The following is a 24,732-nucleotide window of genomic DNA, read 5'->3' as shown; positions in this document are numbered from 1 at the left end:
AATGGGGCTGCAGCACAGCACTGAGTGTCACTGTCACTAAAAAATGTCATCGGCCTTCACCCGATTTCCACCCATTACTGAGACAGAATTCCCTGCTAATCTCAAAAAGGGAAGGGGCAGCCAGCTTCAGTAAAACCCCACATCATTGTCTTTCAGCTGCCTTTTCTGTCACCAGGGTTCTGCTGTGTTGAAGATGGACACGTGGCACATGTGGAAAAGTCAAAGGCCCCGATTTTTTCTGATAATCAGGAAATCAAACAAGTAGTACTTGTTTTTTTCTACAGAAAATATTTATTTGCAAGAAATGAAAAGCATAACATAGTTCACTACATACATATTTAGGCTACAAAAGCAGGTAGTCTGTTTTCTCACAGAATCAGGCAGATGATTTAAAAAGGAGAAACAGCAATTTATTTCCACCCAATGGACATGCTTGCAGTGTGAACAATCAGGTGGGACCGTATCCAGATGACAGCACTTGTACAAAAATAGACAGGCCACTGAAGACAGACACAGAGTTAAATAGACATGGCAAGAGAATAGAGATATCTGCAGTCAGAAGAGGCCCCAGTGAAGCTTACCAAGGAGTTTGGGGGGGTGCTTTTGCACTAGGATCACTGTCCCTGACATCTCAGATAGTTTTACATGTTTGCACAAACCTATACTGCATTCACATGAACAGAGAGAAAAGGGAAAAATCAGCTTAAGTGCCCTAGGGGTGTCACAGCAGAGTGACTTAGTCACACAGTGCTGTTCTGCATGGTCCAAGGCAATGGAATTGGCCATGGATATGTATTTCTCTTCAAGAGAGCAACACCAGGTAATTTACCCTTGCAAGGCCTTGTGAATCTCAGGGAAACTGGGATGTACTTGCACCACCCTCTGAGAGTAAATTATTTCCCCTGGCTGGCATCTCACTGTGCCCCAGGGGTGGTTAGGGCACCAGTGCTCCCAGGGCCACCTTTTAAGACTAATTTACACCACTATAAGAAAAAAAAAAATAAAAATAAAAAGGCATTCAAAGCCATAATTCTGCAGACCAAAAATGATAGCAGTATATAAGATAATTATTTTTTTGTACCAAGCCAGAACTGCTCTCTAGAAAGGCCAGACAAAATGACACAGTGCAACAACATTCAGTCGACAATTAATCACAGGACAGTCTTCAGACAGCAAGTCACACAACAGTTTTACAAGTGCTCAGTGATGTGGAATGTGAACAGGTTTCAGAGAGAAATGCCTGGGCTTTCTGCTGCACCAAGCCCAAAGTGCCCTGTGTGTTCAGGTAGATGCCTTTATTTAGCAACATTTATTACATTAAGAAATTACAAATGAAACTCTGTGGTTTTGATACCTTTTGATCATTCACCATGCACATGTGCACAGATGCACACACGCTCACACCCGTTCTCGCTAACTGTACAAATTAAGAAAGCAAGATGCCATTAAACCAGCACCACTGGATTAAAATCTGCTATGGTTAAGTCAGATATGAGCAGAGTTCTGTTAAAAAAAAAATGCAGTACCTGCCTCTGCTTCCCCCTCTCTCTCTTCCACTCCCTTCATTATGGACTGCTAAGGTTCAAAAACATTTTTACCTGATGTTTAGAGGGTAAAGTAAGATATAATGTACAGGTCAGCTCTACATACACAGGACTGCATAGCTTTAAAGAGCAAGGGGAATAGGAGTAAAGCTAAACCTAGCAGGTAACTAATGAAAGAGACTATCACTGCTGATTTATGGAATCAAGAACTAGAAGGTTTCCCTGTGATGTGAGGAGTCCCTTCACCTGCCTCTTCTTTCACACTTTCTGTAAGACAGGTCTACAAATCCAGCTTTCCCATGTTCTGGTCTCACCTCTTTAGTCACAGCTCTTGGAAGAAGAATCTGGAGACTGGCTGTAGGGCAGACAAGAGACTACTGCTAATAAAGAATATTCAAACTCCACTCAGCATCAGATCCAAACAGCATCACAAATGAGTTCCCTGCATGAGGCACTTTTTTTTACACAGGAATTTGATTCATATATATAATACACACCTTGGTAAAGCAGAAAAAGGCCTGACATAAAAATGAGAAAATCAAATTGCAATTTCCCTCTCAATCCTGGAGTCTCCAATGGATGCTGATCACCTAAGCAATGCAGTATTAATTGGGATTAACCTTCAAGAAATTCTCTGAATGCCCAGTGTCACTTTACTGGCCATGAGAAAACTACAAGATGGATTGAATCCTTACATTTTCTTTGTACAGACCTTACCTAACACATACATCAGTCCATTCCCCTTTCAACCCCCAAAGTTGTTAAACTTTAACACTAGATAGTGCAAAGCAGCAATGCATCACAGCACTACACTGTTATATAGGCTGGGACAACTTTTGTAGCTACAAAGTACTGACCTATCATTTCACCTTCAGAATACAAAATGTTCCCTTTTTAATTAGTGACTCGAGAAAGAAATATTTTAGTCACCAAGAGTATAAAAATACTCTGTATTCCTCTGTTCTTAGCTGCGTGGGTTTTGAACAATGGCCTCTTGGCGCTAGCTAGAATCTAGAGCCCAAATACTCAGTGGAAATCCCTCCCAACGTAGCAATTAGCATCATTCACTTACTTGACCTACATTCTAAAAGTGTCTAGACAGAATTCACCACTGATAGTTTGGGAGGATGGGAGTGGAGAGGTGCGTTGGTTTCTTTTGCAGGGAAAAAAAAGAGGTTTTAGATTAATTTTTGGTCTATGTTACAAGAATCAAGAACACATCAAGATACATGGTTATACAAAGAGATGTGGAGGAAAAGGTCCCCTGTCAGTACAAATCAGACCTGCAGCCTCCAAGAGCAGTGTGTGAGAACCATGCTGGCTATATCAGCTGGGATGTGGCCTAAGAACCTAAGCCAAATCCATTAGTTTGTGCAGCCGAAAAATTTTGAGTGGTACAGATGAAATTAAAGAAGTGAAGCAAAGAACTATAAATAGCCTGGGGTGGGGCAGAAAACAGTATTATCTACACATTGGTAAAAAGGTTAGAAACGTCACATGCCCTGTGCTTCAGACTTTTTAAATATACATATATATAAAATAATGCCCTACATTCCTTCATAGCTTATCTCTCTAGAAGCAAAGACCCAACAGATCTAGACATGCTCTAAAGCTATAGGCCAAAAAGTAAGTGTACTAGTGTTTATAAAATTATGCTGAGGAGCAACATAACCTTGCAGCTGAGGACTCTTATCACTTAAGTCCTCTACTGGAAATGGAAATTATGTAGCACACAAGGCCTTTGCTTACCCTGTCCATATACACACACACATGATTCCACAGCACCAAGTCACTGATCACCAGAAAAAGCACACTGGCAGAAAGCTAAGGCCTCAAGTAAAAGAGCTGAACTAACTAAAAGCACTTACTGGCATCCTCTCCCTGAATGTGCCTTCCTACTCCTGCCCCATGCCCTTAACTCAGAGCACAAAAGCTGCCTCTCCATGTGATCTGCAGTGCATCAATATTCCCACCGGGGTATTCCCTGGATGCTGGGGCTTCTCCTGCCTCCTCTGTCCCCTGCCAGGTACAGAACACGGGCACAAACTCCCTCTGGGGACTGTGGGGTCCTGGCCACACCACAGCCTGTGGGTAAGTGATGACAGGGGACTTCCTGGCCTCTAGCAGAGAAACCTGTTCTATTAAAGCCCCTGAAGAAAAATGATCACAAACATACCAAAGTGAAGCAAAGCTTTTCCTTATAAAGTAACATATAATACAATAAATCCCCAAGCAATGTGTGTGCTAGGCAAAGAGATTCCCTAAAAGAGTACCTAAAAATAATTTAAAGGATTACACAAATTAGGATTCTAGCAATAGATTATCAAACACTTAGAAGAAATCAGTATGGCCATACTAGCTTGGATGAATTAGTACAGAGGCCTGACCCAGACCATGGCCAGTTTAAAATACTCAGGATGAAAATATGATTAAAAATATGATTATCTTCCAGATATCAGATTTGCACCAATATGCCCAAATTAAATTTAAAATTTTAAATTTAAAAAAAGGGCAAAATTTTAATGGTGGCCAGTGCAGTAGGTTTCAGAGAGGAGGAGCCATTTTGGTTGTGCAAAATCATCTGTCCTTTAAGAGCTGAGAAATAATTCCACTTTGGTTTTCACAAGGTGAAGTCAGCCAGCTGTATCTGAAATGGGAGGTGATGCATTTAGCTGGCAATGGGCACAGTGCAAACTGCAACACCAAGTAAGTGGTGTTGTGCTTCACACCCTGGGGCCTCTTTTGCAAAACATTTAACCACTTGGTTGCCCTCAAATCCGGCAAACCAAGGGTGCTCTGGAAAAAAAAAAAGACCATTTGAGGAACTTTCTAAACTCTGACCCTGCCCACTTATGCTGACCAGCTGGGGTCAGTCTCAGCTTTCTCCTGTCACTTTGCTGACCTCAAGTGGCTGAGCAATGCAGCCATCCCTGGTGGCACTCACAAGTGATCACTGTTCATGTGAAGCCTGAAACCATTTAAAAAACCCCCAAACACAAAAGTTGTTAATGGATACTGGAATGATTCAGAAAACCCAGCAGGATCACTGTGAAGGGAAACAGACTTTATGGTGGAGGTTGACCCATGCCAAGATGGGAACACTTGCAGAACAGACTACAACAGCATTTCTACTCTCATTGTCACCTCAGGTAAAATAATAAGGCACTTGCATAGAAGAATAGGGCACTACCTAGAAAAGCATATCTGTACATCAGAGCTAGCTCATGGAGTCAGGCACTTGTTTCACTGTCACAGATGTGAAACACCTTCTTAAAACGGCACAGAGGGGACTGATCCACAGTCCTCTCCAAGTCACCAAATCCCTTCCACTCATTTCACTGGATTTTGAGTCACGCCTGAGGGTGGCAAATAGGACACCAAAGGAAGGAATTCTAAGGAGAATGAAGAACAAGAAAGGAGCTGGTGTGACAGATGCTGTAATAAAATACAAATTCAATATTTTACAAAATAGAATGCAGGAAATATCTACTGTACATAGTAAAAAAAAAATATTTGTAAGGCTAGGTTAGTTTTTCCCTTATTTATCATTAGGAAAAAAAAATAAAAGAGAGTTTCAAATTACTTTTGTTTTTTAATTGACTTCTTCTGGTAAACTGTAAAGTAGCTATGCTAACCTGCTGAATTAGGATTTTCACATTAGATCCATCCTCAATGGAGCACAAGTGCCCTTCTGTAAGAACCAGATAAAACCCTGCTCAAATTCTGGACTGAGTTCAACTATGCCCCTGCAAGGACAAATTGCAAGAAGCACAGCTCAGGCAAAGGCATGACCAGGGTACAGAGAGAGAGAGAGAGAGAGAGAGAGAGGACACTTGAAGACAACAACAACACGGGACAAGAAGGAAACAAAGCATGGAGAAGAGTACTGGACTGGGATCAGACCAGAATGCTGCTCTTGGCTTTCTCAATGAGCCTGGGCCAGTCACTTCACCTCCCCACGTGCTCATCCCATTCCTCCTTTGCCAGGTCTCCTGCCTACATAACATCATCAGCTGCCCAGAGCAGAGGCTGCCCTGCCACACAGTTAATACAGTACCCACCACCTCTAGCCAGGAGCTGGGCCTGTCTGTGCCCAAAGCAGTTAGTCTCAGATCACATCTCTGGAAAAGCAGGTAAGAGGAAAATAAGACACGTGGCTTTATTTTAGGACAATTAAGGGGAGGAAATGGGTGTTCAGTGATGTTTATGTGTCCGACTTCAGGGTTTGCCCAGATCACTTGCAGGGTTAGGAAAGCTCAATTCTCTTCATTGCAACTGCCTGAACAGAATTTTTCAAAGCTAATAAATACTATTTACAACAGTAACAGGAAGATGGCAAGAAAAGGAAAACACAAGACAATCTGAGACTGGGTCTACACAAGAATTTTCATCAACCAGCTAGAAGCCAATAAATTAAATCTATATGGTCCTCTCAGGAGGCACTTCTGGTTTAAGCCTTACATTGACTTAGTTTGTTGGGAAGGAACTGATTTAAGCTAAATAAATTAGCTTAAGCAGACGAAAGGCCATCCATCTAAAATATTGCATAAATGTAACAAAACCTGCTTTCTAAACAGATTTAGTTAAACTAGCATAATTCTCCCACAAAGAGTGTGGTAAGACAGTGACTGATCTTTGTTTAATTTCTCAAGGGACTGCTTCCAATGCATAGAGAAACCTACCATGCTAAGTGATGAAGAGACTGGAGGGGAGAAGAGGAAGAGCTAGGGGAGGACAATTCAGCAGCATCATGGACCAGCCCTCTCCTGCCTGTGCTGTGAACTCAGCAGTGTCAGGGCCCTTTCTTGTCCCTACAGAAGCAGGCTGCACATGTGCTTCTCCATCCTCCCAAAAGGCTCAAGCGCTGTAGACCAGTAGGCACGGAGCTGTGCTGAGACTCTAAGCACCATCATGCTGCATCTCCTCTCTCTCTCAATTACCTTCTCCCAGGAAACCCATCACCCACATGCTCCCATTGGTTTCACACAATTCACCCTTCTCCAGAATGTCCTTGTGCTCAGATCAGGCTGTGCAGGCACACCCACCCACCAGTCATCAGCACGCTGCTGGCATCATCTGCCATCACAATTCAATCCTGCCCTTGCAGTGTTAGACAGGAAAGGGATAAAAGCAGAGACAGGGACTGTGTGCAACGTGAGGAAGGGAGTTACAAAGACAAGAGATCCCATCTGTAGTCACAGCCTCACCAGTCAATGGCAGAAGTTGAACTCCCTCTCTTTTGTACTTTGGTTCACTGAGGATGACAAGTCAGGGGAACTTTGGTTGAAAATATGTGGGAAAGAGGGAAGTCAAGGAAAAAAGGCCTTTTTTATTTTTAAGAGGTGGCATTGACTCTTCTATCTATTTCAATTATCTTCAGTGTTTCATTTCCTTCTAGTTCCGAGTTGACTCTGTAGGGAATAAAAAACCAAAGGTTAACCCTAATAGTAATTTTTCTAAGTACATATCCTGCTTGATTTGGCTAATGCTAAAGAACCATTCAGTATTTACCAGGTAGGTATTGTCAGTTAGCTGAATCTGGTAACATACTGAATTATACTGAAGTAGTCATCTCTTTGGTGCCAGGCAAGCAAAGGTGCAGCAGAAAGAAGCACACATATTTAAACCAGTGACTTTCTTTCTTTTCAGAGACCTGCAAAACTTACATTTATGCCTAAAAAAAACCCAACAAACCACCACCACCACCACCAAAAAAAATCCCTTACATTTATGCTAAAAGTGAGAGAACTCAGTGTAGGAACTTAAATAGTCAGATAATTTTACATGTCTGTCTCTTGAGACCGAGTCCTGCAAACTTTCCACAGTAATGCTTTAGTAAGATGAGAAACTCCAGCTCTTCATGCCCTAACCTCATTGAAATTCCAGTGAGTCACAACCTCACACTTCCATACAACTGCCAAAAGCTTATTCCTTTGGGAAGCACACAAGTGCTTTAAAGAAGTGGGTAAGCCAAACTAACAGGCTTACAGGGGTTAGGCTTCTGGCAGAAGTATCAAGTTTGGGAGCTGTACTAGCACAATTCTGTTGCAACCACTTCTCCAGAGCAACAGTGACTTTGCCTATAGGCTGTCCAGATCAAAACCAAACTCTTACCTCACGCTTCACAGTGCCCAGCACAGCTGAGCTGCCAGGCTCAGCCATGAACAAGAGTGACACAGAACACAGTGTGACAACCCTGCACTCACCTGTGCTGCTGCAGGCCCAGCAGCACTGATTTTTCTAGCCTTGTCTCGTTGGCTATTGTGAACTGCATGATATCATCCTGCTGTGTCCCTGACACAGCTTCCAGGGAGAGTGTTGTGAACTTGGAGGCGTCTGTTTGCCTGTCACTGCGATCTGCAAAGGAGATCGGGCTTGATGGCTCCTCCAGTTGGTGAGGCTCTTCATAAATTAGTAGACTCCTTGACCTCACTGCATACAAAGACAGAAGGCAACATGACATGAGCAACAGACAGCTCAGAGAACAGCCCTGGTCATTTCAGGAAATGGAAACTGTTAGGCCAGAGCCAAAGCTGCAAAGGCCTTTCCATATTGATTAATTGGCAATTTGATAGCTGAAGAAAGAAACCGCAGGAATGGTCCAGGTAGGGATCAAAAAGCTCTAAATTATTCACAAAACAAGAACGAAATTAAATAATAACTTTCATAATACATTGGTCCATTATGGTTATGTAATACTAACAGTTTCCCTCTCAGCCTTTGGACTCTTTGGTGACATTGGCAAAGAAAACAGCAACTGAAATAATTTGTGCATTTTAACAGTATGAACATTTGCTACCAAGTAGAAAGCCTGCTACCTTTCACACACCACTAACTTTAGCTCTGCAAACAGAGGCAAAAAATTCTTTAAACAGAAGTATCAAGCAGGCTAGTGGGGAAAAGGTTTTGCTCATTTTAATGAAGTCTGCTGCCAGCAGCATAGTTTGCAAAGTTATCTTTCTTAGAAAAACACAGTTATATATATTAAAAAATAGCCATTTAAGGAGCAGAACTGCAAGAAGTGCTTGAGAAAGGGGTTAGGAATGGGTGTGGAAAACAAGTGCTTAAGTACAACCAAGCAAAGAGCAGGACTGGAATAGCTGTCACTTACCAATGGAATCTGTGTAGGACTCTGGTGAGGAATGCTGCCTGGGCAACACCATCTTCGTAGCAGAAGGATATGGCCCATAGCTCTGAGAGAAGCTGCCAAAAACTACTGCAAAGCACAGCACCACCATCTGGCAAAGGGAGGATGCGGGAGAGGTGAGTGCACTTGACCCACATGCGCACATGAGAACTGATACTGTATCAAAACAAATCATTTGAGGCCACTCTCATCACTCTACACCTAGCAAAGGCAGCTGTACAATAACCATTCAGTGTTTTAAAGGGCACATTTCAATGCTGGGGTTCGTTTTTAATGACTGCACTATTCTGACCAGCTGTCTTATTTCCTCACAAAGTTGAAAAGCAGACAAAGCTGCCATGTGTGTTCTACAGATACTGCTGAGGATTTACAAGGTTATTTCTGCTGCTGGCCCAGTCTTGCTTCCAAGAGAAAGTGAGGCTAGATTGGGAGAACAGCTTAGGCCTTGTAAATGATTTCCATCAATTTACAGCACTTTAGATATAAAGGGAACTTGATAGCTGAGTGTAAGGAGGGAAAAGGAAATGTTTCAGTCTACTCATTTTCTTATCTTGACTACTACTACTGAAATAGGACAGAGGCAGATTTACAGCCTCAGTCATATTTTGATTTGGTTGAGCAAGTTTATTTTTATTGGTATCAAAAGCACTGAACCTCAAAGGTCACCCTCATTTTCATTTCTAGACACTATTTCCACCATATAATACTGCAGGAAATAATAAAGTGGGTAACTTGGAGGAGCACAGCTCCTTCTTTTATCACTGCAGCACCCAACCAAAAGTGCAGGACCAGTCTCCTCCAGAACTCAGTACCTTCCCACCATCATTAATCTCCATCAGTCACAAGTCTCATCTCCCTCAAAATTGTCAAATGATGAAAAGGAGCTCCCCAAGCTGCAAATTTGCCATTGAGAGGCTTTGCAGAACAAGAGATGTGCTTTTGAGGAGTGGAAAGAGATTCTCATTCCCTTACAATTCCCAGCCAGCCTTAGGAACACTCACCATAAGACAGGTCCCTGTTTGTGTGCTAGCTGCCTTACACGAGCGGGACACTTTGCCAGCAACCACGGCTTGGAGTCTCTGCAACTGCTGCAGAAGAGTTCTGGAAAGCAAAGACAACAGACAAGCATCACACACACCGACCTGCTTGTTGGTTAAATAGATTCTTGTTTCAAATTCCACATGTGGAAATAATACAGCATTTAGGATAAGCTAGAGAGAGTTAAAGTCTTCTCCTTGAAATTACTAGCAAGGAATGTTTTTAATTCTACATAGTTTTTAGATGTATTAGCACTGGAACTTTCAAGATCTTTTGCTTTTCCCTCAGCTGATGTCCCTGAACAATTACTTCTTCAGTACTTCCATTAAGTTCTTATAAATAAAAACTGTCTTTTCAGTGTTTCTATACAAAATGGCACTTGCTCTACATGCAAGTGACCGGTTGCATACATAACCTGACACTATGTCATGAATTCAGCAGGAGCTTTGCCATTATTTTTAAAGATGCAGAATTGAGGTTATAACTGCTTTATAACTGCTGTTAGTTATCAAAACCTCCAACTGCTCTAGTTGGTTACACAGTTGGTTATCAAAACCTTCTTTTCCCCAAAACCTGCTGTTTATTGGTTTAGAACACACGTCAGCTGACTTTTAAAGAGAAGGACTTAAAACCAGACATAGGCACAGCCTTCATGTCTCACATTCATTTAATAAATAAAACACGTTAATGCTATTTATTAAATCCTGCAGAGTTGACAAAAAATTGCAGATGCTTCAAGTGGCTACTCTGACTGTGTCTTTCAGAGGTCCCAATCATAATGACAATTCTCTTGTGACTGGAGTCAAGTCCCAGACCAGAAGAGCCTTTCTGACTGGTTGGTTGTTTGTTTTTTGGTTTTTTATCTAATACAGCATAAATTACTACAGTCAGAATACAAGTAATTTAAATGGGAAATGATCTCAAAGTATGATTGATACAGGGTTTCCACAGCAGTTTTTTGAACAATCTATGAGCAACCCAAATGCCTATCCTCAACACAAATGTAGAATAATTTTGTACCAAGATGCTAAATTTGCTGTTTGTTTCCAAGTTTACTTTTCACTTCTCCTGTAACTTTCACAATCTGCAGTGGAGGATACCCCATAGAAACTCCAGACGACAGTTTTGGAGGCTGTTACGTCAAAAGCTAAAGCAAGAAGCAAGGTCAGGATGTCAGAGAAAATAGAAGGAGTATTTTAAGACCAAACTGGCTAAAAGCTAATTGTAGGTCAGATCCAGAGGTGCCTCCACAGCTCAATATACACTGGTCTGCCTATTTTCATAGATTTTTTATTTTTTTTTTTAAATCATCAATGCTCACTGCTAATTAGGGTTTAATGAATTCAAGGACTTCAGGAATACATTCTGAAATGAGCACAAGGCATTCTCACAGCACAGATTTATCTGGGCCAGCAGATCCTTCTCAACTTGTTAAGAAAGGATATCTTGCATGCTCTTGAGGGCATGGCTTACTCTGCAACTCAGTATTTAAACAGCAGAGCGATATACCCAGTGCAATCCTTTATTCAGTAATACAGAGACCACAGGCAAATGAAGAGATATGAACAGTGTCCACCACATAAATGAGACCATCCTAATTCCCTGCTCCCTTTGGCAGCTCTCCCCAATCCCTCCTGACATCCACCGCATGGCATGGGGTTCACCAGATTTGTGCACATCGTTTCCTGGCACAGAATACATTGCCCACTGTATTCCCACCGTGTGCCACCTGCTGTGTTAGACAGCAATGCCCTTTCAACCCTGAACTTTCTGTGCTATTTTGGAAGGCTAAATCCTTCCCCCATTTCAGGCCTGACTCACTGGGCTCGATGCAGAACAGCTCTGCAGAGTGAGGAGGAAGGAGCTCTCCTCCTCCTCCTCCTCCTCAGCTCGGGGGCTGGCAGCAGCAGCAGCCTTGAAATGCTGATCATTCTTGCCACTTTTTGTGGAGGCGTCAGTGAGAAAACAGCTAATGGCTGGTGAGGAAATCAACAGAGAAGAGGCAATTCTCCTCATTTTGCTCATCTCTGCCTTTTCATGCTCAATTTAAAAAACCTGTTGGGCAGAGGGGGCCCAGAGAGCTGATTACAAAACAGTCTCTTTGAAAAGTATGATTAGGCAGGTATTCTGAGGAAGATTCATCCCCCACCTTATTTACCAAATACCTTCACATAAAATGTCTTTCTTCCCCAAGCACTTTATCTCTTTGAGCAGAGCTACTGTTTTCTTCTCAACAGACAAGGACTCAGTGTTTGGAGCTGACAGGATACAGGTGCATTTGCAAACTGTGAGCAGGAACCAAGGCAAGAACAAGAAACACGTTTCATCAGATGACATCAGTTTATCCTGCCACTGCCAAAATGAGATGCTCCTTGGTGCTTTTACTCTCTATTTGAATCTGGAATGGTGGAAGACTGGATTCTGAGGTCAAAAGATTCCCATGCAAAACCTTGTGACTGGACAGCTGCATGGGTGATCTGGACCAGGAGAGGCAAAAGGAGCAGATCTCTGCCCTGCAGAACAGGGACTTTCCTGAACTATGATGCTCCCTCTAAATAGCAGTACAAAGGCCACAAATGCTTTTAGTGGCATGCACTGCCTATGGCTAAGTCCTAACAGGAGAAAATGCAATCCCAAGACAGCATGCTAAGGGGGTTTGTACCCACAGGGATTATTTTCACTGTGTCTGACACATTTCCCAGGGATATTCAATTAGAGGGTCAATTCCGTAGGAGGTGTGAGCGTGCTTTCACGCTTTTCCCTGCCAATGGAAGCACCTCACAGGAAAGCTGTAAAATGACTGAAGATTCCTGCACTTCCTTCCACATAATGCCAGCAAACTTGCTCTGTGATGTCTTGGTTTTGGTGCATATTCACATAAATTCATCTTCAGAAGAGGCCTTTTCACTACAAAAGTATGGACCAAATCAAGCCTTCCCTTCTGCTTGCAGAGATACTTTAATTAAGCAGAGAAAACTTGTCACTACAGAACCACCCGGAAGATTTCCTCAAGTCAGTATTTCTGTTTAAAATCCTACATCAATTCAAACAAACAAAAGAACAAACAAACAAGACAACTTCTAGTGGACACCAAGCACTTAATCAAAAGTTTCTAGAGGATCGCTCCTATTGTGTGAGGAACAAAACCTAATTCTGATAAGGAGAGAGAAAAATTATTCTATAACTCTACACAGAGATTTCTTATCTGCCCATCCCATTTGTAGGAAAGGGGACAAATCCCAAAGTAAGGTTTTAACTAAAAGACCATTTAAATCCACAATTTTCCCTCATTTGAATTACAAATAAAATCTCCAGCAATTTTTCATGAAAGGTATTTCAGCATGAAAACAAATGTCCCGCTGGTCTGAAAGTAAGGAGCTACTCCAAGGCTGCCAAGGTTTGTCAAATATTGTAATGGTGGCCTGAAATTAAGTGCAAAATATGCCATTGCAACTTAAACCTAGATCCTTTACTTCTTGAAAATTATTGGGTAAAATGACTTTACCAGTCTCAAATGAAAGAACAGACAGGCAAATCAGTGAAGTTTGGATGCTTTGGTGCTAATAAACCCTTGGTGGGTCAGACTGATGTGCAACTTGCTCTTTAGATGACTGGGAGCTGGAGAAATGGAAGGATATCCCATTTTCATTTACAAGGCATTGCCTTTAAGGTGCTTGTGAGTGCAGATCTATACAGCTGGCTACTGTTATTCCATGGGAGCAGCTCTGGCAGCCACTTGCATTCATTGTCCATGTGTGACACTCTCAACCACGCATGCACCGGATCCTATGCCTATCATTTCTCCAGGAAAAGCGATCACCAGATACTCACAAATACAGACTCAACAGAAGTGAGAAGCAAAAGCACTTCTCAACACGTCACACCCAGAAACAGATGTTTCAAACTTGTCTTTAAGCCCAAACAGACCTGGCTCCCAGGCAGACAACGCTGGTGTCAGAATGTTTGCAATCCTCTGGATCACTGGCAGTTTCTGCCTTTGGTCTCAGTGCCAAAATGTGAGTGGGTCAAGCCTTCTTGGTGACTGGGACAACTCAGTTAAATACCCAGAGCCAGCTTCTTTTCACACCCTTTGATTTCTAAAAGAGCAGTTTTCCCACATGTTTAGATGCTACTCAAACCAAGGCTCACTTGTGGCTATAAGACAAAACAGATAAGCATGTAATAATATGCTTCCTTAGTTTTGAGAAAACTGCCTAGGAAGGAACTTGGATGGGTTTCTTTTAAGGGATTGAGTCACACGAATTAGGAGAGGTAACATATGCTAGTGTTCTAACACTAAAGCTGACAAAAATGCTGCACTCACCCACTCAGTAATGAGAATTAAAAACTCTAGCATCTTGATCCCCAGCCTCCTGCCTTGTCTTTTAAGATGTGTGTATGCCTAGGGAGATGCTCGTGGATGCAATGACCACACTTGCACCTTTGATATTGCATCTTTTCAGACTCAGATTTTCAGACTAAGGTTTGCTTTCAAGAAGAATCTTCTATATTTTTTCATGTTACCGAGAGTAGTGAAGGAACACTTTTATCAGAAAAAAAATTCTAGTGTTTGCATGTTTTGGAGCCAGATTTTGAAATGCAAGCAGGGTTCCCCTGAAGTCTTAGGTATGTATCTATGCTAACTTTTTCTGTATAGAGATTAACATGCTCTTAAAATCTGATTGCATATACTGAAAGGAAACTGCTATTCAATAGCTGCATGCTTTGGAAATTGTCCTTCAGTTCCTGTCAATCCAGCTAGACTACACAAACATGATACTGACTGACAGCAATACATGTTCATGAACTTTTAGGTAAGCAGCTATAGCCAAATTTTTCAACAAGGTAAAAATCCAACTCTGTCTACAACTATACTTGAATGCATAGTTTTAACATGTAATCATAACTCTTAATTTTCTGTTATCTTCCATTGTGTTATCTCACAATCTTTCACAATGGGAGAACAGCTCTGATGTTTGTAGATCTAATTTTAGATAATATGTTCAGTAAAGTCTTAATTTTTTACTGAAATGAGCACTCAAAGTTACAGCTGAAGTCAACTAGGGCTCTGCTTTCAGCATATTAAATAAGATACATGTGTGCATAACTGTGCTAGGTACTTTGAGAAATAAAGTCCTAAAGATATAAATTCAGGCATCTGACACACCAAACTGCCACTAAATAATTTTGACCACCACTGCTCCGAACTTAGATTCCTGACTGTATGTAGGAGATGAAAGTTCCAGCTATAGGATGCTGTGAAGACAAGTTCTGAAACATGTGAACAATTTATGGATGTCGTGCCAAGGCTCTGTGCAAATACCAATGAGGAAATGAGACATGTTGAATTCACTGGATGTGGATAATGTACATTAAACCAGGGCCTGGAACCATTCTCTTTGTACAAGCTGCACAATTATACAGTAAATAGGAAAAGTGTCTTTTTGGATATAAGGTGGAAAACTCTACAATATGATATGTTACAAAACTGATGTTTGATGAAAGCAGGCACTTTAAGAAATTTCTCAGTACTTCACATGTAAGCCTTAGCAGATTTTAGACACAGCTGATATCTAAATAGCCAAAACAGCATTGCCATGAATTACAAGAATTTCTGTGCAGAAGGACGAACATCTGCTTCTCTGCATGAGATTACAGAGCAATATCAATGCTACTGCAGAGGGAAGAAAACAATGCAACTCATCCCACACGGCCAAAGTATGAAGGATTTGGAGATAATATCACCTACCTTTGTAAGTGAATTAAAATATTTTAGAGCATTTAGCATGAAAGAATTAAGATAATCAAATAATAGATAAGATGCTAAAGGTCCTTTCTGAAAGGATGGACAACGCCAACAAAGCTGTTCTCATGAGTGTACCCTCAACATCTCAGAAATGAAAGCAGCTGGCAAAATTTATCTTAACTGGGGAGAACAGCTCCAGGGTTGACAACATGTTGTCCCCAAGGGGATAATCTACAGCTGAACCTTTTCTTAAGAGAAGTTGGCTTCAGTACCTTCTGGGACACATTCTGGGTGAGAGACATCCCTACTCCACAGCTACAGAACAGTTCCTGGTTCTTTTATGTTAAGCCCTGGAGAACGATATAAGAGGCACAGAAATGGCTTGGCTCTCTTCAAGCAAGCAGCAGATGCCTTTTTGCATGAGCAGTGTGTGGGAGACACTCTCCAGCAAGTCACAGTACTACAGGGTCTGGCTTCATGAAATTAGAGATTGGATCCAGAGATTAGAAACACATGCCACTCAATTAGCAATGCACTGGCTGCCAGATCAGCTCTAGGGCCATTTTCCACGATTGTGGGTCTTATCTTCAAAACCCAGCCTCCTCCCACACTTCAGTGTCACCATCATGTTCCTCTGTAACATTCAAACAACACTGCAAATGCCTCTAACTGGACAGTGTTAGGAGTGGGCTCATCTACTATCTACTCACTGGAATTTGCCACACTGAACAGAAACCAGAATTGACACTGCACACTCTCAAGCTAACACCCAATTAAAAGCTTAGTTATTCAACATTTTCTGCCATGTGTCCTTTGAAAAAGCCACTGAGTCACCCATTTCTTCAGAAATGAAGGAAGAAGGTGATTTTCCCCTACAAATGAAGGAAATTCTGAGGTGTGAGATAGTTAGAAGGGTGCACAATAATTGCAATGACATCTAGTAGTGCATAAGGAACTAATAATGACTTGTGAGTTTCAGCACTGTCATTTCTCTAAGTGTCATGTCTCAGGTTAAGGCTTCCTGGCAAAATTTCACTAAATAAAGGCAATTGGGAGAGCTGGACTGTAGTGGTTTTTTTGTTTTGTATTACTAATTACATTCCCTTGGGCAGTGGAAGAACTCAGAGAAGAGTGCTAAAAGCACTCAAGCACACCACAGGTGGGGAGGCAGTTTAAGACATGACATCAAAACCTCCATGCTTTACATCCCACTGCAGTCACAATAACTCGCCTTCCACTTCTTTCTCTGACTTGAACCCCATCAGACACAGCTATTGTTCACATTTCAGCTGATCTCTTAACCTCCAGATTTTCACTTTTCATGGTAATAGCCCGCTGCCAAGTGTTGTTTGATGATCTTCATACCTTACCTGTTAGTGTTCTCCAGGACCTCAACCTTCTTACGCAGCTCACTGTTTTCATTTGAGCAGGTCTCAACTCTGGAGACAACACAATGAAAGAGAAATATAAAAACATCAGTTATTTATTCAAGTGATTGGAAAACAAGCCAAACTTGCTTTCACTGAGAGCTCTGTGATCTTGCCTACATTTAAAGAAACATTACAGCAGTGAACTTCAGTCGTAGTATTTGATCACACTTCATAGTGTGAAACACATAGCAAAAGTTATATTAGCTGTTTGGCAAATGCCACGCTTCTGAAATCAGAGGCTCAAATTTCAAGTTTATGAGGATTAATAAGCCACAAGATTAAAGACAGTGTTCAAGACTGTCCCAAGATACTACCCATTTCCAAACCATCCCTGGAAATCCCCAAACTAAAGGAGATTGTCATACAAGATGTAAGAGGACCAAGTAAAATATGTGAGACCTAAGAAGACAAACAGGACCATCCTGAACAGCTTCAAGAATTAAAATGGGAAAAGGAAATAGCCTTGATATCTGGTATGCATGAGGTGGAATTTCACAAGAGTAACTCTGAGGAAGCGAGACAGAGCTATAAAGAGACAAGAAAAAAATGAAAATTACATCAGGGATATAACCAAAGATGGTACAAGGGTTTTAACAGAACCATCTGGTGAATTGCATAAGAGTAATACTAGAATATTCATCTCCTGGAAGAAAGATTAATTTGGGATATAAATCACTAACTGGGGGTTTGGCTCCTGCTTGCTAAGGGAAGTTGATGGGTCACATGCTATTTTCCCGAGTCCTGCTTATTTTCCCAGGCAGTCCTGACTCACCCACTTCCTATTTCTGTTTTCATCTGCGCTAGAAGACAGAATATACTCACTCTGGATCCATCTTTCCCTGAACACTGCCTGTCCTCTAGGCCAACACAGCTGCCTGAGGCGAAAGCCAATACAGCTGGGTCTTGCCTAATTTAAGGTGAGAAGTGTTTGTTAACGACCTGCTGCAGGCAGGCACAGTCCTGACCCCAACAAGAGGAGCAAGGCCTTTTCTCAGTCATTGCCACGAGATGGCAGCTGGCACTCTGTGCATGGAACTATCCCAGCAGCCACAGCTGGATCACTTCCCAGTCCCACAAACTAGTGCTATTGGCCTGCTTGAAACAGGAAGGAGGCTGGCTTACTTTTTTTCCAGACTGTCCATGTATTCTTTCTTTTTTCTTCTACTTTCCTGGGCAGAGATCTAAGGAAAAAGGAGGGAAAACACCAAATATTTGCACAGAAAACAAAAGCATCAGAGACAAATTAATAAACTGCTAAAAAGCCCCAATATTATTAGATTCAAGCCTCTGTCTTGTTCTCATTTCTATTCCTGGCAAGCAAAGCACTGACTTGATCTATTTCCACACTCTGAAGCAAGGCTCCTCCTTTCAATCACACAAAAAAAGATCATCTCTTGCTAATCTTAAAAAGTAAATCAGATTCATCTGGAGAGAATATCCATGGACAAATACCAAAAGCTGATCCCAGGACGATGTCATGCATCTGGGAGAGGAAAAGCCCATGAATATATTGGAAAGCAGCTTTGCAGACAAGGACACGGGGTCCTGATGAACAAGTCAAACATCTGTCAGCAGTGTGCCCCTGCTGGAAAAGCAGCCAACCAAGTGTGGGTCTGCATCAATGAGACTGTAGCTAGCAGGTCCAGGAGTGGCTCTTCCCACTCTGTTCAGTGGCTGCAAAGCCACAGATGAGTACAGCAGTGCAGTCCATGGCTCAGAAATAAATCCTCTGGATGTACAGAAGCAGACCCAGAGGCAGATCTCTGCTATAATAAGCATGCCAGAGCACATGACATTTCAGGAAAGGCAGAAAAAGCTGGGCTTGTTCAGACTGAAGAAGAGAAAGCCAAGGAGGGAATCCTATTGCTGTCTTCAGCTATCTCATGCAACAAAGATGATGTCTGAGCTCTCAGAGGCACACAGCAAGAGGCATCAAATACAAGCTGCAGCAAAGGAAATTCCAATTACATATTAGGGATTCTATTTATTTGTTTTTACCACAAGGGTGGCCTAAAATGGGAACACAGTGCCCAGAACTATAGGGGACTCATCACCCTTTGCGGCAGTAAAACATGACTGGACAAGACCCTGAGCAACCTACTTTAAGCTGACCCTGCCTTCCAAGCCAAGGCTTTGACAAAAGGACCTCCAGATTTCTCCTCAATATAAATGACTCTGATTCTATGTAAGTGGTACATGAAAGGCACAAGATCACTTCAGAAAATTTTGAAAAAACCATTAGCAGAATATTAGCAGAATACAGTAACCACCAAAGATGTGATAAAATCCTCTAAAACAAGTGAGCTGGCCAGGTCTGAAAAAAATTGCATTCTTCCCTATCACTAGGATCTTCCCCATGTCAGAAGGGGAAAGAAAAAAAGAGCATTTGACATCTTTGGTACCAACTGCACAATGTAGTCAGTGAATTCAGTGATCAGAAGACTGGTGCACTGAAATACACATTATATTTTAAAACAGGAAACAGAAAAGAACACCTTCCTCCCTAAGCAAATACAGAACTCCTTGCCTACCATAAGGGTAGGATTGTACTGATTTTTAAATGGAGCCAAGCCATAGCAACTTGATACCCTGCATGCTAAATACTCTATTGTTAAAGGGGTCAGGTAAATACCTACTCCGAGGCACACTCACACTGACAGACAATTTGATGGATGTGTTTAGGAACAAAGAAAAGCACTTTGTTAAAAGACAACTTACAGCATTCAACAGTACCACAGACCATTACTGCAGAATTCTGCAGCATTTTTTAAAATAAAGGACAACTAGGAACCACCCAGCAAAGCTAGCTAACATTTACCTTGTTTTTTATTTTCCTGCGGATTTTCTTTAGAACTTTCTCCTCTGCTTTTGTCAGGGGCAGTTTGGTAGGGATTGGGTAGCCCTCTGCAATCAGCGTCCTCTTCTCTTCCTCTGTCAGGATGAGGGGGCCAGTCCCCTGTAATTTCTTCAAGGGTCATAGAAATGAAATAAAAGAAAACAGTAAGTGCACACAGTCCTAGAAGAAAAGGTTGTTAGGGAGGAGAGGCAGCAGGTCTCCCACTTCGGAGAGGACTAGGCCTACTAGAACAGGCTCCTGCAAATGGGAGTGTGTGGAAGACCTTTCAGCTAACTTCCATTCAGAGTTCAAAACTTTGGGACAGGATTCCCTCAAAACAGTTGTTCTTGGCCCAGCTCTGTACACACTGAAGCCAACAGTAAAACTGCCTTTGGCTCTCACAGGGAAAGAGACACCTGAGAAACACTACTGAAAATCCCTCCCTGAAGATCACCACCTGCTAATGACATGACAAGAGGACAGATGCAGATCTACCAAAGACAGGTCAACCCAGCAGGGCTGGGCCCCAGGGCAAAACACAGTCCATGATGGGATAAACCTAATAACACCAGTGAACTCTGTCTCAGCTTAAAGGAGAGGCACATGCTGTTCCCTGTGGGAACAGAACAGACCAGTGAGCGAGAATTACTGGATCTGCAGTTTTGACCAGAGATGGATTCATCGAAACAATAACAGAAAGTTAGCAAATCTCTGTCAAAACCAGTAATTAAAAAAGTTAAAAAAAACCCAAAACAACCAACCAACCAACCAAAAAACAACCCACAGAGATAAATGGTGGAGAAAGCCAGCTCAACTTACATGTGGTGCAGTCAGGAGAGGGGAATTGGAGAGCACTGAAGCTGTGCGCGACACAACCTTAGCTGTGGCCTGGAGCTGGACTGGGCTGGAAGGAGGGAGTGATCGAGCTGGGCTCTGCCCTCCTTCTGAGTCACTGCCATGGCTGCTCGGAGGGGTGGGAGGCAAATGCAGGGGATCCACTGCTAAATGGCACAAGAGACAGAAAGTAACACAAGGGTTTAAGGTGTCGATTTAAATTGCCACTACAGCCGCCGCCGGCACCACACAGTTGCCAAGACTAGGAGTGTCTGCGAAAAAATGGATCAAGCAAAAGTGGCAACTTGGAAGAGGTTGGGAGCATGCAGGTCTCCAAAGAAGGAATGAAATGCAGCAGCTATCTTTAGGTTTGACAGACAAAACAGGGCTCTGTGCATATGCTCCAGTCACTTCTACCTACACTTCAGCTCCTTCTTCAAATGCTTTGAGGTTCATGTATAATGTAAAGTACAAGCTCCCTGTTCCTGGGAAACCACATTAACAGAGGGACTCTGAGCCAGCATACTTTCTCTCCAAAAACAATAGTATTTCCTAACTTTGCCGTGGATTAAAGAATTTGCCAGTATTTGCAAAGGAAGGGATGACATCCAAGGAGTTACATGATCAGGAAGAAGAGGAAGGCCTCCTAAGGACATGATTTGGCAGAGCTGAGAAGTGACTGACAACCTAGTGACAGCAAAGGCTTCAATGCACTGATGGAGCTGGAGCAGCACAGGCAGCCACCACAGGAACCTCTCTCACACTGTCTATCCAACAACCTCAACTGCAGAAAAAAGAATCAGCTCTAGGACTGTCAAAGCACTGCTTATGATGAAATGGGTCTGGACCGAGAGAAACAGGACATGTCTCACCTACTCTTATTATTAAATGGACAATTTAGCAGATACTCAAAACAGCCATAACTAAGTCTCTTTTTCTCTGAGCTAAATTTACAGAAATTGGATTTTGAAGTAGGTAGATACAGGGCTAATTTGCCACTTTCCACTTCTGTTATGCTTAGTAAATTTGAGTTGAAAAGATAAAATGGGTGGTGAGGGAGGATAGAAGAAAAATAGTAATAAAAAAGAAATCTATAATACTCTTTTTGTCTCACATGTTAGCTCTTGCAGTTGTCAGAAGAAGAAATGTTTGAAAAACAGAAAGGCCCTTAATCCCACAAAGTGAGCAAACAAATCTACACGTGAGTTGAGATACAGCCTTCCCTTTATCCACCTGCTACATCATTTGCTTCTCTCCCTAGAGCAGTACTACTTACCCACAGAAATTAATTCACTCACAGGATATCAAGTGTTTCTAACTGAAATGCAGTTATCTGCTCAGATTTCACAACAAATATTTGGCTCTTCCAAAGTTTTCTTGGCTTTAATTGCATTTAGCTTTCAGGGAAGGGATCTTTGCTCCTCCTTCCACATTAGAGAGTAGTATAAAGAGATAATGATTGTTCTTAAAATTAATATAATACAAACAGACTCACCTAAATTTTATCTTCATATAAACTCACATCCTGCTTTTGCATCAGAGATTAAGAGAAAAGTTACTTATATCTTAACTAAGTCTCCTTAAATTGATTTCTTTTCTATCCTAAATAATCCTGCACTTGAATAATTCAAGCTCCCTTTGGTACAATTATTAATACCCTACAGAGAAAAAGGGATCATTTTCTTTGTGATGAAAAAGTAAGGGGAAAAAGAAAGAAAGAAAGAAAAACCTCACATAAAGGCTCAGAGAGACTCTGGATCTTCAACAGCCAGATCAACAGCCTTAGCTGAATCCCTATAAAACAACAGCTTCAGCCTAAAAACTAACATGATGAAGGAGAAATCCAAATATTTAATCAGGGTGAAGTACATTGATTGTATTTTCTGGACATCCACCCCTACATTTTCATTTGGTATTTAACAGACCTTCCTTAGAAGAGAGGTTCAGGAACTGATCCACTTCATGGGGCTCCAGTTTAATCTCTGGAAGAACTTTCTGGGTCAGTGGTTTGATCTATAAAAGAGAAATTAAAACAAGCATGAAAACCTGGGGTACACACCTTAAAAATCCTCATAGAAGGACACAAGGATTACTTCTCCATAAATGGAAAGGTTTCCTCTCCCCCGCTCTGCCAAAGGCAAAGCTTTAACTGCTTCACACAGTTTGCTAAACCAGGCTACAGAGAATACTGCCCTGACTACTCCCACTATGGCTTTTCTTACTACTATATTTAGCTAAAATAAAAGATTACTCCTCAGAGATGACATTTCAGACTGAAAGCTAACATGTAACCCACTCAAATTACTTCTCTTAGCAACAGAGCTGCTGCTAGGATGTGCTGAACTGCACGGTCTGTTTGAGCAAGGACAGAAACACCCCTGGGAGTCAGGGAGAGCCTGTTAAAGGCCATTGTCATCTGGCAGCAAGAGCAAAGTGCCAGTCACTGAGCACCAGGTTTTGGGACCCAAGTCCCTTTCACAGTGCTGGGGGGCAGGAAAAGAGACAGTCACTGCTGAATGAAGTTTGGAAGACACCTGGCTTGCCCCACTGACAGGGCTGTTGCCCAGAGCCTGTCTGCGTGCTACAGTCCCAGGCCTGAGGAAGCCAGACTGGCACACCAGCGGGTTACCTGCAGCCAAAATCTCTCCCAGCAACCCGTGTAACCAATCCATGCAACAGCAATGAGCCACCAGCAAGTCCCACCACTCTGCAAACCACAGCATCCCAAGCTACAGCAGGACTACATCCTGGGAACAGCACATTCAAGCTAGGAGATAATGATGGGAAACTTGTGCTTAGCTTTTTTCAGTTTCTCATTAAATAATTTCTGTTGCACAAATTTCTGATCCACATCCAAGTGGAAACATTTATTTTCAGCATATATCAACTCCCTCCAGCCTGGACTGACATTGCATCCTGGGGGCTGACAACAGCTATGCTTCTTCCTCCACTGGCTGGGGACCCTGGTGAGCCACCAGCTGCTGCAGTTCATTCTCCTTAACCCAAGCACCAACCAAACTAAGCTCTTTAGAATGCCCACTGGCTGCTCCAGCTGTGGTCAGAAAAGCATCACAAAGCTCTTTGTGAGGCTGCTTGGTCTGGAAGTAGCAGCAGCTTGAAATGTCAAAGCTTCACATATCTGGCAAAAGTAACTTTGCAGGCAAACAGGGAAACTCTCCAATCAATCCAAACAAGGAGTCTTGTTCTGCTTAGGAGAAGGCACAGCAGCATTAAAGCAAATTCTTATGACAGACACTCAGCTTGTCACAGGCTTGATAGAGCAAGTGAATGAGTCAGTTCAGGTGCAACTGGCTCATTAGAAACTATTCAAATATTTCTACATACCCAAGAGCCCCAAGCTTTGGGGCTAGCATAGAAGACAAAGTTGTATACCCAACCATTAAGAGCTCAAGATGCAGACAAGTGTTTTGAAATACAAGCTCTTACAGCAATAGTGGGACACCAGCAACCATTAAAAACCATTAAAGGAGACTGCAGTGTGCACCCTGAACTGCCAAGCTCTGGCCCCAAGGAGGGTACACTGGTGTGAAGCCTTAGGAGAACCTGCAGCTAACTGTGCAGAGAGAACAGAGAGTCTGCAGTACCAGGACATCTGTCTGTAGTTCAGGCTGTTCCCCCTCCAGCGACGTGGCTGCGACGGTGAGACTGACTGAGGGAGCAAGGCCTGATGTCTCACACAGCCCTGGCTCAGTCTTTATTGAAGCTGGAGTAAACTCTGCAGCCAGACACCATTCCTCATTTTCCAGGTCACCTGCCAGGGAAGGAAATTGGACACCACATGTTTAGATCAGAAACAGAAAGACTACAAATGAAAATAATGTCATTCCTCCTCCACAGAAAGGAAACACAGAGGACATTTTAAGTCTATCAACAAAACTCTGCCCTTACTATTCAGCTCTCAGTCAATGCAGACAACCATGCCATTTCAGGGCTGTAACCTAATCCTAGCCCCAGGATACACAGAGGAGCAGCGAGGAAAGACACAGAGCACTAATCACTGCACATTGCTGAAAGCTGCTAATGCGTAGCAGAACAAGACTAAACAAGCCACTGGGTAAAGCAGCCAGGGAGCCATGTCCCAAACAGGCTAATGCCTGCTGACTCAGTTTTATTCCTCCTTCTAGAGATAGCCTTTA

At 42.3% G+C, this 24,732-nt stretch overlaps 1 protein-coding gene across 2 annotated transcripts in view; it reads right to left on the bottom strand.

The window, feature by feature from the left end:
- Window positions 1-268: 268 nt before the first annotated feature.
- LOC131593047 (cyclic AMP-responsive element-binding protein 3-like protein 2) overlaps window positions 269-24,732 on the bottom strand; it is a 74,583-nt gene continuing 50,119 nt past the window's right edge. Inside the window, exons 3-12 of one of the 2 annotated variants that reach the window (XM_058865222.1) lie at window positions 24,181-24,347; window positions 22,501-22,588; window positions 20,561-20,739; window positions 19,724-19,870; window positions 18,028-18,086; window positions 16,846-16,914; window positions 9,693-9,792; window positions 8,656-8,782; window positions 7,751-7,976; window positions 269-6,955 (exon numbers count right to left, since the gene is read on the bottom strand). In XM_058865222.1, coding sequence (XP_058721205.1) covers window positions 6,880-6,955; window positions 7,751-7,976; window positions 8,656-8,782; window positions 9,693-9,792; window positions 16,846-16,914; window positions 18,028-18,086; window positions 19,724-19,870; window positions 20,561-20,739; window positions 22,501-22,588; window positions 24,181-24,347 — 1,238 coding nt within the window. In that variant the 3' untranslated portion in view covers window positions 269-6,879. Of the gene's footprint in view, window positions 6,956-7,750; window positions 7,977-8,655; window positions 8,783-9,692; window positions 9,793-16,845; window positions 16,915-18,027; window positions 18,087-19,723; window positions 19,871-20,560; window positions 20,743-22,500; window positions 22,589-24,180; window positions 24,348-24,732 lie in introns of both variants that reach the window. The other variant, XM_058865221.1, reaches the window with a different exon arrangement.

Source organism: Poecile atricapillus, chromosome Z, assembly GCF_030490865.1.
Source record: "Poecile atricapillus isolate bPoeAtr1 chromosome Z, bPoeAtr1.hap1, whole genome shotgun sequence".
Classification (NCBI taxonomy): domain Eukaryota; kingdom Metazoa; phylum Chordata; class Aves; order Passeriformes; family Paridae; genus Poecile; species Poecile atricapillus.
This window is presented reverse-complemented; position numbering and strand designations above follow the sequence as displayed.